Source organism: Meles meles, chromosome 4, assembly GCF_922984935.1.
Source record: "Meles meles chromosome 4, mMelMel3.1 paternal haplotype, whole genome shotgun sequence".
In the NCBI taxonomy this organism is placed as follows: domain Eukaryota; kingdom Metazoa; phylum Chordata; class Mammalia; order Carnivora; family Mustelidae; genus Meles; species Meles meles.
In genome coordinates this window covers 132,330,555-132,348,251 of record NC_060069.1, presented here as the reverse complement: position 1 = coordinate 132,348,251, position 17,697 = coordinate 132,330,555, and the positions used below count along the sequence as shown (strand labels likewise).

The following is a 17,697-nucleotide window of genomic DNA, read 5'->3' as shown; positions in this document are numbered from 1 at the left end:
GGCAAGGAAACTGGATAGAGACTGACAGAGAACCAAAGCCTGAATGAAGGCCGTGAGGCAAGTGTTAGGTGGGGGGAGGGTGAAGAAATATTTAAAAGGCAAAAATAAGGAGGATTTTGTGACAGTTGACATGGAAGAAGTGCACATGTAAAGCATGGCCCCCATCGCCCAGGCTATCTACTGGTGTGTGTCCGCCGGGTGCCCTGCTTTCCACTGATGCAGAGAATTCAGCGTCTGCCTCCTCGTCTGCTCCCCTGTTCGCTGCATCACTATTATTTCCTGTGAATTAATATTCACACTCTTGTTTTCTAGAAACCTAAAAGCTTCGACAAGCCTCTGACAGCTGCGTCTTGTCTCACTGAAAGTTACAACTGCTCTTTAACTCCTAGTTCATGGAGACACCAAGTAGGGGCCAATCATAAACCCTAGTGCCCGAGATATTTCAGCAAAGCTGCTTGTTGGAAGCGTGTGGTTCGCTAGCAGCAAGGAGAGAGTTTCTAGGAAACATCCCATTAGCAGCAATTAAGTCAGCCTAGACAGCGCAGGTCTTCTTTTTTTTTTTTTCCCTGCCTTTGTGTCTCCTTGGTCTCATGTCAGTCTCGGACTTGAAGGCTCAGCCTTCCAGAAGCTGTCAGTGGTTAATCAATCCTAATGAGGAAGCACTCTGTTCCTTCACTGCATAGTAGGCACAAATACTTATGGGAAGCACCAGACAAAGTAGCAATTCTTCAGAAGAGAAGAGAACCCACACCCTTTTGATGATTCGTTTGAACAATTCCTATTGTATGCCAACCATACAATAGGAATACAAACCATACAACCATTTAAAGAGATAGCAGCATCATTCATAAGACCATATTTTATAATAAATTTAAAGAGATAATTTATTATATATTATATAATATATAATTTGTATATAATATATAATATATATTTTTATACTATATAAATATATACTTTTATGTATTTATATAATATATAAATATATTATGTATAATATATAAATTTATATATTATATATATAATACATTTAAAGAGATAGCAACATCACTCATGAGACCATATTTTATAAAAAAGAAATAAAACAGGTGATGAAATTGAGAGAGTGCAGTAATTTCACATCAAAGGAAGAAAAATGGACAAGCACTTATCAGGAAAGGGCTGGGGTTTCGCAGACATCCCACTCGTCTGGTAACAGAGCATCACCTGGTTTAGAGATGTTTGGTATCTGCCTTTTCTTTTAACAGAGCTGTTGCTGAAAGGGCAGAAAAGCAACTGTTTCTTGAGCTTCAAAGAATAACCGGTCTCTGTGAGTCGCCTGGAGAGGAGTGCAGTGAGGTGTGAACTAAGATCTAAATGCCCAGTTTCCTATGTCGGACCCGCCCAGCACTCAGGGCTGAGGGAAACGAGAGGACTAAATGTCTTTTTAGTTCCTATTGTAAGAGAGACAAACAAAAGTGGGATTAGGTTTTCTTAATGGTTCAGCTCCGCAAAGATGAAATGTGGCGACTTGGGGAATGGCTGGGGTATGGAAGTGTGTTTTCAGTCTGGTTTCCTGTGACAGACACAGTGACGGGAACATGATCATTCTGGTGACAGAGTCACAAATTCACTCTGGAAATAAAATTGTGATAGTAATAATAGCCGCGCTCTCTGCACAGTTGCAAAGGGAGTGGAAAGATTAATAATACCCTCGTTTGGCCTTGTTTAAGCAAGGAGGATCACAGAAGCAAAGAATCATACAATCTCTTAGAGGCAGTGTGTAGTTGGGAATGGGAGAAATTCAGAGTTTAAACTAAATTCTCTATGGCCTCCTGCTCCATATTTCCTCCTGGCTAGCACTCCTCGGAAATGGGATGATCTAAAAAGCTACCAACAAGACCGTCATCGTAAATGCGTAATTACTCATTTCAAAGGGTTTCTTATTAATACGATAATAAATAAAATTATTTTTCTTCCTTTATTTTTCATCTAGTGCTTTGGAGCTGCCTCTGCCAAGCTTTTCCTAAAGGCAACCTTCAACCAAACCAAAACAAAAAAACCCTTCACTTTTTAAATTAACCATGAGTTGGTTAACAAATAAAAACCAGTAAAAAACTGAAGTTAGCCATCATGTGATTCCAAGAACTGCAAGGACCACCTCGCAAATATCGAATAAAGGCCTTATAGGTTGAGATTATGATAGTAAAATAATAAGAAACAAACCTGTGACCATTCTCAGAACACCAAGTAGAGGCATAAATTCTAGCAGTTTTAATGGTACGCTATTGAAAAACCGGGCAGGGAGCCTCTCTGCATCTATTTTTTCTGGTTAGATTTTCTATTTTATAGGTATGTCACAACATATAAAATGGTTATAAACACCACACAGTATATATCTTGTGCCTTAAAAGATGGGGTCATCATACAATATAAAACACCAGTTCAGAAGAGAATTCATACCTACTCAACACAGAGCCAGCAATCCTAGCACTTGCCAAATTGAAACCCTGAAGTGCAATTATTAATAACGTAATCAATCAAAACTGAGGTGAGATGACTTTAAGACGATGCCTGAGTTTGTGTGTGTGTTTGAGGCTCACAGTGAGAAACCTTGAGGAGGTGTGTAGATGTCACACACATGGAGAGAAACAAGGGCAGATACCCATTAAGTATAAATATAGTAACATGGATGGTTTAAATTTATAGGTAACAAAGCTTAGATTGTTCCAGAGAAGGGCGACTAGATGACTAAGCATCCAACTCTTGGTTTCAGCTCAGGTCACGATCTCAGGGTCATGAGAGCGAGCCCTACGTCAGGCTCCACACTCAACGCAGTCTGCTTTTCTCTCCCTCCCGCTCTACCCCTCTTTATGGTCTCTCTTTCTCTCAAATAAATAAACAAATACAATCTTTTTTAAAAAATTATTCCAGAGAATAACAGGATGTTAAGTTACATTAACGGAATTTTCAGGTTAACTGGAAGTTTAAGCAGAAAGACTTTTCTGGGGGTTCTTGGGTGGCTGGTGGGTTAAGTCTCTGTCTTCGGCTCAGGTCATGATCTCAGGGTCCTGGGATCCAGCCCGCATTGGGCTCTCTGCTCAGCGGGGAACCTGCTTCCCCCTCTCCCTCTGCCTGCTTCTCTGACTACGTGTGATTTCTCTCTCTCTCTCTATCAAATAAATAAAATAAAATCTTAAAAAGAAAAAAGACTTTTCTGCTGTAATTATTCCAAACAAGATTATTTCACCATTTTTTATTGGTCTATTGGTCATGTAATAGACATTACTTATTTTTCAGTAGGTCAAACGATTACAGAGCCTTTGAGTCTCACTCAGTTTCAATGATACCCCAAAGCTGACACACAAGTTAAAAGGACTCTGGTTATTAACTCTTTTTGAAGAACTGTCTAAATATTCACAGAGCCCAGGATACACCTGTTTTTAATCGACAGCTTCTTAATATCCCCAAACTTTATTGCAATTTGCCTCTTTTCAGAGTAAAATAAAATCTTCTGTGTTATAAATAATCAATATTTTGATTTGACCCAATGGTTTTGTGATGGATTGTTCAAGAAGTAATCCATCCAATGTCACATGAGTTCTGTATGTGGTATAGGTTTTAGAGGTGCAGTTACTTGCTAATGACAGCGTGAGGCCTCATATTTTACTCATGGCTTGGACTGACCGATTAAAGCATGTAAGTGGTCGTAAAGGAGAATAAAGAGTATTTGAGAATATCTGCTCATGGATTATCTTACTATTCTTAGAAAGAATCACCTGGAAACACCCTATATTAAGGAACGGTAACCTGAGGTACTGAGAATCAAAATGATTGCAAAACAGCCACTCTTGGGGCGCCTGGGTGGCTCAGTGGGTTAAAGCCTCTGCCTTCGGCTCAGGTCATGATCCCAGGGTCCTGGGATCGAGCCCCACATCGGGCTCTCTGCCCTGCAGAGTCTGCTTCCTTTCCTCTCTGTCTGCCTCTCTACCTACTTGTGATCTCTCTGTCAAATAAATAAATAAAATCTTAAAAAAAAAAAGCGACTCTTCAAGGCAATATCTAGTTACTTTGCAAAATATAATTCTAGCACTTATAGAGCTTTGACAACACACACACACACACACACACACACACACACACACACCCCTCTCTAAAACATTTCCTGTAAAAGCAAGTAGTTTCTTTTATAATGAAAATGTAAAACTTTATATTTGGGATGAGTTTTGAATAATTCTTGGATCATAAATTATCATGACTATATTAGCAGCTCACATGTCTCATTTACAATAGCAAAGAAAGAACAACACTCTCTGCCTAGACTTATCTGACCGTACCATTTTTCTTACTAAAGAGCCAATAATTACTAAAATTAAGCAAAACAGCTGTCAATAACACTAATATGAATATAATGCTCCTTAATTATGAAACATTTACTCTGTAACAGACAGTATGTTAAACGTCTTCTATATATAAAATTTAATTTAATCCTTATAGAAACTCCAAGAGTTTTAAATACTCTTATAAAACCCTTATAAAAAACTCCACACCCATTTTATGCATGGGGCAACTGAGGTTTAAGAAGTTTAAACCACCTCGGGGCACCTGCATGGCTCAGTTAAAGCCTCTGCCTTCGGCTCAGGTCATGATCCCAAGGTCCTAGGATCAAGCCCCGCATCGGGCTCTCTGCTCCGTGGGGAGACTGCTTCCTCCTCTCTTTCTCTCTCTCTCTCTACCTGCCTCTCCTCCTACTTGTGATTTCTCTCTCGATCAAATAAATAAATAAAATCTTAAAAAAAAAAGTTTAAACCACCTCTTTAAGTTCACAGTTAGTCAATAATAGAAACAATATTCAACTAAATTCTGACCCCAATGTCTATCTCTTAGCTATACAATTCTTTGTAATACATTTCTTCCAGCTCCAATAATACCCACACTCTCAAGAAAAATTTTATACTCCTTTATTCTTTCTATAGTTCAAGTAAGTCCTCTCCCCAGGGATTCATGAATTTGCTTGTTTAAAATAAAAAATAAAGAGGCACTTGGCTGAATCAGTCAGTAAAGCATGCAACGACTGAACTCGGGGTTGTGAGTTCAAGGCCCTCATTGGGTTTGGGGTTTCTTTATTTTTTAAAAGATTTATTTATTTATTTATTTATTTGAGGGGGAGAGAGAGAGAGAGAGAACAAGTGGGGAGGGGCAGAGGGAGAGAGAATCTTAAGCAGACTCCACACTGAGTGCAGAGACTGCATGGGGCTTGCTCTTTAAAAACAAAACAAAAATAAAACATAAAAACAAATGTCTGTGTTCAGACCCAGATTCTTAAATCAGGTTCTCCAGGGGCATCCCAGATAATCTGTCTATTTAATAAGTTTCAGATCAGTATAGATATGTAAGTTCAGATACATTCAGATAACAAACTTCAGATAAGTTTAGGACACTGCCTAGGTTTAGGTTTGGCTCTAGTCCCTTTCAAACACAGACCACTAGGCAGCTATCACAAGATGGCAACCTCTTCAACTTTGATTCCACAGAACCTACTGTTGGCATTCAGAGTCAAAGCCATCAGAAACTGCTTGAATTTCCTTTAGGAAGTCCCTGTATTTTTACCACTCAAGCAGAAGGTTGGAATCCATATTCCTATTTCAAACCCTAACAAGTATTTATTAAAAAATGTGCCTACTTGTGGGAGGCCACGATAAGGCTTGAGACGAGGACCAAACCAGGCCCTGACTTGTGTCTCCTTTAAAGTCCGAATAGCCTAACAAAAGGCTTATTAGGATGGAAAAGTTGAGTTGTACTGAGAAAGGGTCTGTGCTATGTGTTGTGGGCTCGCCTACGTGACTTCCCACACGTTTACTAGTTAGATGAGAGCCAATTGGTTGGGGTCATAAGCTCTTAACTGGTCCTTGCTGTTCCAGCACAGCTCCTAAATCACTCTCAGGTTTTACTTCTTATGAGACAATTGTACTAACATCAGCCATTGCCTATAGGTGTTGATCTGAAGTGGGCAAAACAGGCCTGGTCTGGAGGGTCTTTGTGCACGTAGCAAAGTCTTTTGTAACCAGCTGAAGATAGTTACTGTTGGCTATATAATGCCTCGCTGCCCTGAATAAACTCGGCACTGTTGGACATCCTCCTCAGTGTCCCTCCTACCCCCATCACTTTGTCTCTTTAACTTCTTTTCACCATCCTCTTACCCTCACGTTTCCTGGTCGATGTGTCGTGCTGGCCGCGACGACAACTATATGTCTAGTATGATGCTGAGCACTGTGAAGACTACACAAGTATAAAAAATAAGAAACTCCTTAGAAGGAATATTGAAAGAAAAATGTACAGGTAGAGTCACCAAGAAAGCAGAATTGGGATTTCAAGGGAAAAAAAGAAGTGATTCTCAAATCAAATTTATTTTTTAAATATTAGAACTAATCATGTCTGTACTGGGGATGAAAATCCAATGGGCACTCTCATTGAAGAGTTTTTTTTTTCCAGTAACTTCTATCTGGAGCATAGAGTTTTGTTGCCCAACATTAACTCTCAAAATTAAGTATTTCTTGTATGAGGGGTGATGGAAAATAAAATTATTTTTGAGCTCATACTGATTCAAATAGTTTCTGTTAAAAATATACAGAAATTAATACACTACTGAATTTATTGTAATCGTTTCCTGCTATCAAATGGATTCATTTCAAATTAGTTTCCCTTGTAGTAAATAGTATTTTTCTGTATTCAATTTCAAATGAAGAAAAAAAAAGTGTGATTTGTCAAGTTTCTTTTGTAAAGTTTCTTTTTTTTTTTCTCCTTAGCTATCTTCTGCAGTTGGGAATCACATTACTTTCTTTGGCATTTTATGCATACTATCCTAGAATGTTGAAGATATTTTAACAGTGATATTAATATGCAAATTTTATTTTAGTATTTGAATAAAAGAATACCTTCTCACCAATATACAGGTCTTTCATATGTTTATAGAAAACCCAATGCAATTGAAATAAAAATTAACAATTCTTAAGGTAGTTTCCAGATTTGTTTATTTGTTTACCCAATTTCCATTAAATCGAGGCTTATGGAAAACTTAAGGCTAAATTAGCTTTGGAAGTAGTTTAAAATTGCAGGAAGGAAAAAAAATTATAAATAAATAAAATTATAGGAAGAAATTCTATTTTTATTTTGATGTCCACTGTAGATACCGAGGAATGGCCATTATTAATAAAAGCATCAGACTCCCAAGGTAAAGGACTTTAAAACGTAAACTGAAACATATCTCTTTGACTAATGTGATAGACAATCTGCCTCCCTGTCACAACTGCCTAAAGACAGACACACCTTTTCATGTCTTCATCGTGGGTTCCTTTTACTCCCTCTGGAGGGCTTTGGAACTGGGATTTGACATCTCTTAAATCTGTGCTTTCTCTAAGCGTAAAGGGGTTTTTTCTTACAGTTTTAGTCTTACATGAAGTTCAGGTCTAACTTAGATTAAAGAAAAGGAGTCTAGGACTTAGAAAGTCAATATTTGTTCTTGATCTTTTCTTTTCTTTTGTTTTTATGAGATTGAACTAAAAACCCCAAAGTGGGACATAATGGCTTTACAGACAGAAAGAAAATATTCTTTCTTCTTCTTCTTTTTTTTTTTTGTTTTTTACTGTAAAAAGCCCACAAGGCTCTTTAATAGAAAGCCCACAGTAGAAGCACTCCTCAAAAGCCACCTTTTTCTTCCTAATAGCCTTAGAGGAGACAGTGTGCAGAAAAGATGACAGCACCAAGTGTTGCTATGTGAGACCCAGAAACAAGCTAAGTGGTTTAGGGTCCAAATCCCTGTTTACTCTATATACTTGTCCAAATAGGAGAGTTTTTTCATGAGCAAAGGTTTTTTAAAGGTCATTGTCTCTCAAATTCCACAATAAAGAATTTGTCCCTAAACTGGGAAAAAAAAAAAAAAAAAAGAAAAGAAAAAGAAATGAGAGCGTTCTCAGATAAGACATAGTGAGAAATAATCTGTATGACATCATGAAGAAAGGAGAAGAGGGATTATGAAATGAAAAACATCTGGATTATGGATACAAGGAACCATTTCGTATGGTGAAAGAACCATTTCGGCATGTCAGTTGAAGAAGTGAGTCTGACGTTCAAGAACTTGTAGCCATGGAATGGGGTGTCCATTTGGGCTCATATAACATCAAATAATCTGTATCAGAACTAGCAAAGTGCAGATGCAGTTAATTCATTCAACAAATATTGACCGAATGCTGTTATTTCCCAGGACTGTAGGAATTAGAAAACAACAACAACAACAACAACAACAAAAACATGGCAGACATCCCCACTCTGTGGATGGCTCGCACATTTCAGAGGGAAATAGAATTTTCTTATTTTGGTGTTCTGAATTGTAGAGACCCTTGAAAGTGCACAGTCTGAAGGACTGGTAGATTTGTTTCCATTTAAAGACAAAGCTCTCATGGCAATAGCTGCCATTTAATTAAAAGATTAGAAGGGCTCTATGTTTGAAGGCCCAGAGATTAGAGCACACTTTCCTCCTCTAATTCACCAAGACAGAACTCTCCGTAATTTTAGCATCCTAATTCAATTTCCTGTAACAAACACTTATAGAGCTCCCATAGGCAAAATGATAATTTCTCTAAATTATATTTCAATGCAATATTGATAGCACTATTTGAAGCCTATATTTAATATAAACTACTTGAATAAATCGTATTTTCTTCTAATAACCACATCACCCTTCCTGTGATAAAGCGACCACAAACCCTACCTTGGACAGTCAGAGTAGCTGATACTTCAGCTTTTCCAACCATATTTTCTGCCACACAAGTGTATGACCCCATGTCACCAGCCATCACTTTTCGAATCTTCAGGGTATGATCATCTCTGATTTCGTATCTAGTGACATAACAAACAAATGTGCAGTTAAGTGACATTCTACTTAAAAAAAAAAAAAAAAATCCCGTCACTGGCAATATGACCCATCTAAGGCAGCAAATCAATAACGTGCAGCATCCTCTTCAGAAAATTTAAAACAAATGGTGAAATGTATCATCCCTCTATGTAAGCATGCAGAAAGAAAGAGCCCACTTTCCCAATTGTGTTGGCTAAACAATTAAACTGTTTTCCAAAAGGATATTTTTGGGCAAAGTTGGCACGTCTTCATTTATTTCCTCAAGCTACTGTCCTCATACTAAAATTAAAAGATGGTGACCATTAAATAAATTCTTACTATATGATGGACTTCGTTTTATAGGTCCACTCTTTCAAAATTCTTACAACAACTACCTGAAGTATTGGGGCACCTGGGTGGCACAGTCGGTTGAGTGTCTGACTCTTCGTTTAGGCTCAGGTTGTGATCTCAGGGTCACGAGACTGAGCCCCTCATCAGGCTCTGTGCTCAGTGCGGAGTCTGCTTGGGTTTCTCTCTCCTTTTCCCTCTGCTCCTCCCATTATGCACTCTCTCACTCTCAAGTAAATAAATAAACCTTTAAACATTGCAGGAAGTATTGTGCTCATCTCCATTTTGCAGATGAGAAACTGGAGGCATAAGAAAGGAAGGTCTGCTGGCTTTGGTTCTCAGCTAGGTTAGTGGCAGAATTGATTCCTGAACCCAGGCTCTCATTCTAGAGTTTGCTTGCCTTGCCTCATCTTCTGTACCTTTCAATGTTGGGCTTCTTTCAAAGTTTCACTTTAATCCTCTTCTTACTCTACGTAATATCCCTGAGTTGTATTAGCTATTATCGGTTATCTGCTGACCAGCTGCAAACACTCCCAACCCCTATTTCACTGAAGCTCCAAATTCATAATCCCAAATGATTGATAGTTAGACAACATATCACACAGGTATCTAATATTTCTTAGATTCAAAACAACTTTCTTTTCTTTCTCCACTGTATAAGCCAACTTCTCCTAATATAATCTCCTGGTATCTTCCTTCTCCAGCTCTCTATATCTAACAAATCATCCAATTCATTGGCTTAGTTTCAGAAATTTGTGTCTACCATGGACCTCTATCCCTATTTCCTGCCCCAGTTCAGGCAATCCGCATCTCTTTTCTGGATAAAAACAACCATGGAGACCATGCCGTTAGCTTCACCCCCACATTAATGTAATATCCATGGTGCTAAAAAAGTATTTTCTCTAAAGAGGAATCCTGTTGAGGGTATCTGGCTGGCTCAGTGCAGAGAGTATGTGACTCGATCTCAGGATTGTTAAGTCTGAGGCCCACGTTGGCTGTAAAGATTACTCAAAAATAAAATTTTTAAAGATTATTTATTTTTTAGACAGAGAGCACTAGCGCAGGAGTGCACAGGGGTAAAGGTAGAAGGAGAGGGAGAGTCTCAAGCAGACTCCACACAGAGTGTGGAGCCTGGTGGGGTGCTCAATCTCATGACCCTGAGATCACGACCTGAGCTAAAACCAAGAGTCAGATGTTCAACCGGCTCTGCCACCCAGGTGCCCCAAACATAAAATCTTTTAGCAATATGATTCAAAATTCCTCACTCTGTTATACAAAGCCCCTCATCATTTGGCCCCAGTATCTCCAATCTGATAGAACTTCTTGCTACATGCCCTTTGAGCTACCCATGCTAAACTTCCCACCACTCAAAGCATGTGACATTCTTTCTCAGATTTGTGTCTATGTTATAATGTCTCTTTTCCTGGAATACTCTTTTCTTTCTTACTTTTCAAATTTATACTTATTTTTCAGGGCATTGTTTACATGTCACTTTCCTGTGAGAACACTCTCCTGATTTCCTACTCCCCTAGGTCTCCATCTATGTGACAAAGGGTTTGCCATGTTAGTCTGTATCTCTCCACACAAATCTTTTGGGAGCTCCTTGAGAGCAGAAATGATGTCTGAGACACTGTAACCCCCAAATCTAGCAAGGGCTCAACACATGTTTGCTGAATGAACGGAAAGACAGTTTAACAACGACACTTGAAAGCTTCATTTCACTGTCTCGTTCCCTGAGGCTGCAAGTGTAGCTCTACTCTTAACCAATTTAAAGTCTTGACAGATAGCAAGAAACTCTGACTTCTCCTGCCCTTCCCTGGTGATTTGGTAGCTAAGGAAATAGAAACCTGCTTTTTAATTGGGTCATACCTATATCTTTACTGCTAGACCTCCCTTCCCTTTCCTACCCACTGCCATAAAAGAAATGGCTATTAATTCTTTTCTCATTGGACAGAAGAGAAAACTGTTGGAGGACTATCACATTCTACAAGTGTTTCCTGGGCAAGCCAAGGTCATGAATCCATAGTTCTTATGTGAAACTCTCAGAGAAAGCACGATAACCTCCTCCTGATTCTAAAAAAATCCAGATATAATGATTCTAATTATCTCTAATATTGCATCTGACCCATGATCAGAAAGTCTAGAATAGACTAGACTAAGGGCATGTATATAAGTGGGGGTCCAATGAGAACGGTAGAAATTCCGAGCAGATGAACGATATCATCATATTCTGATCTGTACCTGGATTTGGGCAGTTCTCCATCGTCTTTTCTCCATCGTACCGTAGGCACAGGGTCACCTCGGGCCTCACATTTAAATTCTGCACTGTCATCTACTGTTACGGCCAAATTACTAGGTCTCTTCACAAAGGATGGTCTCTCTAAAATGAGAAAAAGCTATCTCAAGAACAAATAAAAATGAACAGACTAAAAACCATTTGAGATGTTCATAAAGACATTTATGATTTCAAATGTTATTTAGAAAATTATTTCACCTGGTTCCCTTCCTCTAGAAACCCCTCCCTAGGTTTCGAGTTTTCTCCTAGTTTTCTTCCCGTGTCCTGGCTACTTTAGATCGGGCTACTTGACTAATTCCCCGTCTCCTCTCCCAGCCTGTAAAAATACCCATTTACCTTCTAAAAAGTGACTTCTTTCTCCGTGCTCTAAAGAAACTGAAAAATGATAGGAGATCTACTTTACAGTGAGTGGAATGGATGAAATTTCACTTACCCAGGACAGTTAGCTCTGCTACTTCGCTCTCACGTTCCCCAACCATGTTGGTACCAACACAAACGTATTTGCCAGCATCACTTTTGCGGGTGTAAGTAATCATGAGCTTTCCACCTCGTATCTTAAAAAAAAAGTTTTACAGGAATACTATTAAAATTGCTTTAGCCATGTTGACACAACAGAAGTCTTCCTAAGTGAAGTCTACTTTCCAAACAAAGAACGAAACATAATTATATCAAAAAGCTGATACGCAGCATTTGCTATATTTATAGGTAGTCACTTTAGACAGAATTTGTTCCATATATACCATATAAAAGGGGCCAAACTCTTTTACTTACCTATATTTTCCTATACAGTTATCACATTCAGAACAACTAGAAATTTCTATTTCCATACTGGCCAAGTTCTTTCCTATTATTTAGTTAAATGAAAACCAAACAAGTGCATGAATAATTTGGTTAGCAAGCAGGGGGAAAAAAAAAAGGAAATTCTTAATACCATATGAGAGTATAGCTACCATGTAAATTCGGATTAGCTTTAAATGATTTCAAGGAAGCATATTCTGGTACTAGAAGACGTGAGAAAAAAGTTCCCTAATTAGTTAATTTGTCAGATTTGCTTTAAAGGAATATATCATTAAAGATCCCAAACCGTGCAGAAACTGACATGGTCTTAAAAAAAAAAAAAAAAAAGGGCATTGCTGCTGCCCAAGTAGTTTCCTGGGGACTTAGGAGGCAAAGACTGAGCAGTTCCCAATAAATCATTTTGAAAGTCATTTGGACACACTCTTGAACATTTAATTATTTGAAGAATTAATTACAAATGTAAGCAGACTTCTAGTACAATAAATAGGCTGAAGTTAACCATGGATTAAGATCAGTTTGCAGAAATTGAACTATCTTTACTTAATTTAATAGGCTTTGGTGGAGAGTTGGGTTCAGTTCCCCAGGAATATTGAAAAATGCTCTGAACCTTGGAACGTTTTTGTCAGGAATAACTTCTAGAATGTTTCATGTAGGTTTCAGGTACAGTTATTCTGTATAGTGTACTGATGAGAGAGACAGAGAAAGAGAGCGAGAGACAGAAAGTGTAAGAGAAAGGGAAGGAGGGAAGAGGGAGAAAAAGCAAAGCAAAGGCAGGCAGGAAAGAACTATTCAAATGTAAATTTTTTTTCATCATAAACTTGGAGTTTATTGAAAGCCCTACTTTATAAAGTAACTGTTTTGGAGGGCTGTAACTGCTTAGTTTCAATCCAGACACCCAAACTAGACACTGCGTCCAAGTCTTTATGTGTTAGGACAAACCAAATTAAGAACTGTAGAGCTTTGATTTCTGTAACTTCTAGAACTTAATAATTTTCAGTCATTTTATTAAAATAATAATCATGATTCTCTAAGTACCCTTACAAAAACCACACAGGGACTTTTCTCCGTATTAGTCATGACTCTATTTCTCACACCTAGAATAATGCCTCCACACAGTAGTCACGTAATTGATTGTTGTTGAATACAAACTGCTTTTACACATAAAATCTAGTCTGCTATCCAAGGAACCATTTCTATAAAGGTTTATAGGAGTTATAAGATATGTTTCATATGTATATATGTTTTTCATATATACTTATCTAAATTTCACACAGAATAACACAAAGAAATCAATGTCACACAAAAACAAACAAATCCCAAAAGTTAATGTCAATACTTTGTACTCTTCTTTTTTTCTCTCTCTCTCTCTCACACACACAATATAGACAGATATAGGTACAGATCCACCTCTACCGCTACTCACACACACTTTTCTAATGTAGGATAATGTGATCTATGCTCTTCAGTATGCATTTTCAACTCAGTAATATGCTGAGAACATTTTTACATTTTAAATGTTGAAGACATTGTAGACAGACCCTCCCCAGCCACTCCCAGTGATGCCTCGTGACTAAATAATACTCCATTATACATAGTTCTCACTGTATAGATTCATCATACTTTACCAGACTATTCCCCTATTGATAGATATTGAAGATAGTTCATTTTTCCTTCTTTTAAATCAGCATCTTTTCTCACATGTGCAATTATCCCGTTAGACAGTCTCAAATGGAAGTCTTAATTCAAATGTCCACCCAACCTTCAGGCTACTGGTTCACGGAGCTAACTATTTGATGTTTCATAAAGTGGCTTTTGTGTGAATATATCATTTAAATTTTGGTCTTTATCATAAACCTGCTGTGAGGCTGTTAGAGCAAGGGTTCTACTACCTTCATTTTTCACTTAAGGAGCCAGCAGCTCGGCTAAGCATAATCTCCTTGCCCAAAAAGCTCCACTCTGCGCATCATCACAGTATGTTTTAATTTGTGTTTCAGTGTCAGCTCTCCTCCCTGACTGTGAACTCTGAGGCAGGGAAGCATACCTCAATCATCATATAGCCCCAGGACCTGTCACGGTATCTAGGAAATAGTAAAGAAATGTGTGAAAGGAAAGTGACTCACCCAATGTCACTTAGCAAGTGGGAACAGATTTTAGCCAAGATAGAGGTCTTTGGCTACACGAGATGTGCAAATGACAAGAAACATAGAGCCCACAGCACTGTTATAACTGCGGCTTAATGAACTTGAGTTTAATAAGCTCGACTTCTTGAGGTTCAGAAAATTCAAGAATCCAACCAAGATCCAGACCATTAAGACCTGGTGTCGCCTTTTGTCATGTACTTATTTTTGAAACACCTCCCATAAACATTCCTAAAATCTTGAGGAAATAAAATCACTCCTGCAAAAATGAAGGTGACAAGTTCTATTCCTGATACAAAAGTTAAACGATCTGAGATGTGGTCCTAGATGATGTTCTGCTATTAGATCTTTAATTTTGGCCAAGGCATGGAGCCTCCTCCTCTGCCTTATAATCTAACCTCAAGTGTTCCTGCACATGTGAGTGGTCACTTCATTTCGGAAGGGATTGTACAGTCATGAGTAAAAGCTATAGCAAAATTAGAGGGAGTCAACAAATCCTGTAAGAATACTTACTTTAAAAGTCAGTGAGTCAATGGACTCTGAAAAACAACCTGAGGGTTTTGAAGGGTCAGGGGTGGGAGGTTGGGGGAACAGGTGGTGGGTCATGGGGAGGGCACGTTTTGCATGGAGCACTGGGTGTTGTGCAAAAAGAATGAATACTGTTACGCTGAAAAAATAAATAAAATGGAAAAAAAAAAAAGTCAGTGAGTCATATCCACAATAAAATACCAGGCTTTGTGAATAATTTCAAGATACATTCAAATGTGGAGAAAAATAAGAGTCAGAGAATGATAAAGCATAAATAATTTTCAACCGTACGGACATTTTTACAGCTTCAGGATAACATAGTACTAATTTACTTTTACAAATCTTAAATACTTGGGAATATAGAGTTTTAAATCAACTCGCTGACGCACACATGGGGCACCAATTAGCTTTATATATTGCAGCCCAACGCTGTAATATTTTGAAAGGATCCTTACACATTGGGATGAAGGGAAATTTTGTTAACCTGAGTTATGAGGGGGCTGCCAGGGGATTCTCAGAGAGGACAGAATTCCAATGTTGCGCTCAATGGGAGGAAGCAATAACTGAGGTGAACAACAAATTCGCAAAGAAAGCCATCAAGTACGGAAGCATGTGTGGTTCACAGCCTATTCCTAGAGCTCTAGCTATACCCTTGACCTTGACCAGACTGGTGGGAGCTGCGCAGGTCCACTCACAGTCGGATTTTTTCAATAAACACCGTACAGTATTGTAAATTCATTTTCTCTTCTTTATGGTTTTCTTAATCACATTTTCTTTTCTCTAGGTTACATTATTGTAAGAATACAGTATAGAATACATATAATAGACACAATGTTATGTTCATTTTATGGATAAGACACCCAGTCAACAGCAGGCTATCGGTTAAGTTTGGGGGGAATCAAAAGTTATACATAGATTTTTGACTGTGCAGGGGGTGGATACCGCTAACCTCTATGGGGGTGGATACCGCTAACCTCTATGATGCTTAAGAGTCAACTGTATTCACACTTGGCTCAATCTTGAAAAGACTTCTAAACCCATCTGCCAGGAGACTTACGCTTCGGTGACACATAGCTATGTTTTGCTACTAAATATAGAGAGAGAAGCCTTCTTTTTCTCTAAGATTTTAATCTACAGAATGCTTTGCTAAATCATATTTACTGTTCAAATTAAAAATAGCCCACCAGGCATTTTACAAAATATTTTCTTGTCCTTTGTAAGTAAACACTAGTTGTATGGCCCACGAGGACATTTATTTCCACAAGAAATGTTTTTAAATGATCCCCTATCTCGAGAAGCCTTCCCCATAAGAATCATAATATAACTGAAAGCATACATTTGTCACACCTGTTCATTTATATATAATTCCTGTATCAATGAAAAAAAATACTAAAATAACGAATTGAGGGGCGCCTGGGTGGCTCAGTGGGTTAAAGCCTCTGCTTTTGGCTCAGGTCATGATCCCAGGGTGCTGGGATGGAGCCCTGCATCAGGCTCTCTGCTCAGCGGGGAGCCCGATTCCCCTCCTCTGTCTCTGCCTGCCTCTCTGCCTACTTGTGATCTCTGTCAAATAAATAAAATCTTTTAAAACATAAAATAAAATAAAATAACGAATTGAGGCCTAAAAATAAAAATATTAACCTTATAAGGCATTTTTTGAAAAATGCATTTTTTCTTGAATAACAGCAAGAGATATAAATCATCAATGGCTGCATGAAGTAAACTAAATTGCACTTTTCCCCTCCCTGCTCAAGGTGTTCTTTACCAGCATTATTTGGTCAGAAACAAACTCAAAATGAAAATACCTACACAAACTTAAAAAAGAGAGAGAGAAAGAAGATTTCTAAATCCCAGATAATCTTTCAAATTGTACATTCACATAGGAAAGCCAAGCGAGCATGGACCCTGGAATCACCACGTCTTCATATATACATGGGGTGTCAGGCAAGGTGTTCACGCCTCGGGACCTCTGTTTCTCATCTCTAAAATGGGGATTCTCGTAACACACATCTCCAAGGATATCGAGAGGATATCGAGAGTTACATGAGCTAAATCATGTTGAGTATTTAGAAAAATGCCTGCTCATCATAATTACATACTATGATTATGGATTTAATGATTAAAGGGACATCTGCCTAATCAAAACCGATCTTCCTTTTCAAGGCCACATCCAGAAGCTTTTTATTAAAATAAACTAGTTACACATCTTCCATTGCTTTTGTCAGAAAAAGGTTTATTTGCATGAACGTCGTAAAGCCTGAGAAACAAGTAATTCTCAGGCCGAATACATTCTTATTTCCTCCAAAACAGTGATTCTTTACGAGGGCAATCACCTATCCTCTCCCAGGAAATATATGGCAATGTCTTAAGATATTTGTGGTTGTCACCATTGAGGGGGGAGCAGGTGTGTTACTAACTGCTGGGGGGCAGAGGCCAGGGAGGCTTTGAAACAGCCTACAATGCACAGTGGAGTCCTCCACAAAAAAGGGATTATCACACCCAAAATGTCAGTAGTGCTGAGGTTGAGAAATTTTGCCTAAAGGCCTGGCTCGGGCCTGAGGATAAATGCTGGATTAAAAGAACAACAGGAAAGTGGAGTTAAAATTAGATAAAATAATAAGTATTTATTCTATTTCAGAAATCAGTGCTGCAACTTCTGAGATTAGTATAAATACCACCCCCCACCCCCGACACACACCTTCTACCCTGTTAGTAAGACA

At 38.3% G+C, this 17,697-nt stretch overlaps 1 protein-coding gene across 6 annotated transcripts in view; it reads right to left on the bottom strand.

The window, feature by feature from the left end:
• The window catches only part of ROBO1 (roundabout guidance receptor 1), a 415,896-nt gene that overhangs the window by 104,111 nt on the left and 294,088 nt on the right, over positions 1 to 17,697 (bottom strand). For all 6 annotated transcript variants that reach the window (XM_046003038.1, XM_046003042.1, XM_046003041.1 and 3 more), the window contains exons 4-6: positions 11,947 to 12,067; positions 11,459 to 11,597; positions 8,747 to 8,874 (exon numbers count right to left, since the gene is read on the bottom strand). In XM_046003038.1, coding sequence (XP_045858994.1) covers positions 8,747 to 8,874; positions 11,459 to 11,597; positions 11,947 to 12,067 — 388 coding nt within the window. The remainder of the gene's footprint in view (positions 1 to 8,746; positions 8,875 to 11,458; positions 11,598 to 11,946; positions 12,068 to 17,697) is intronic.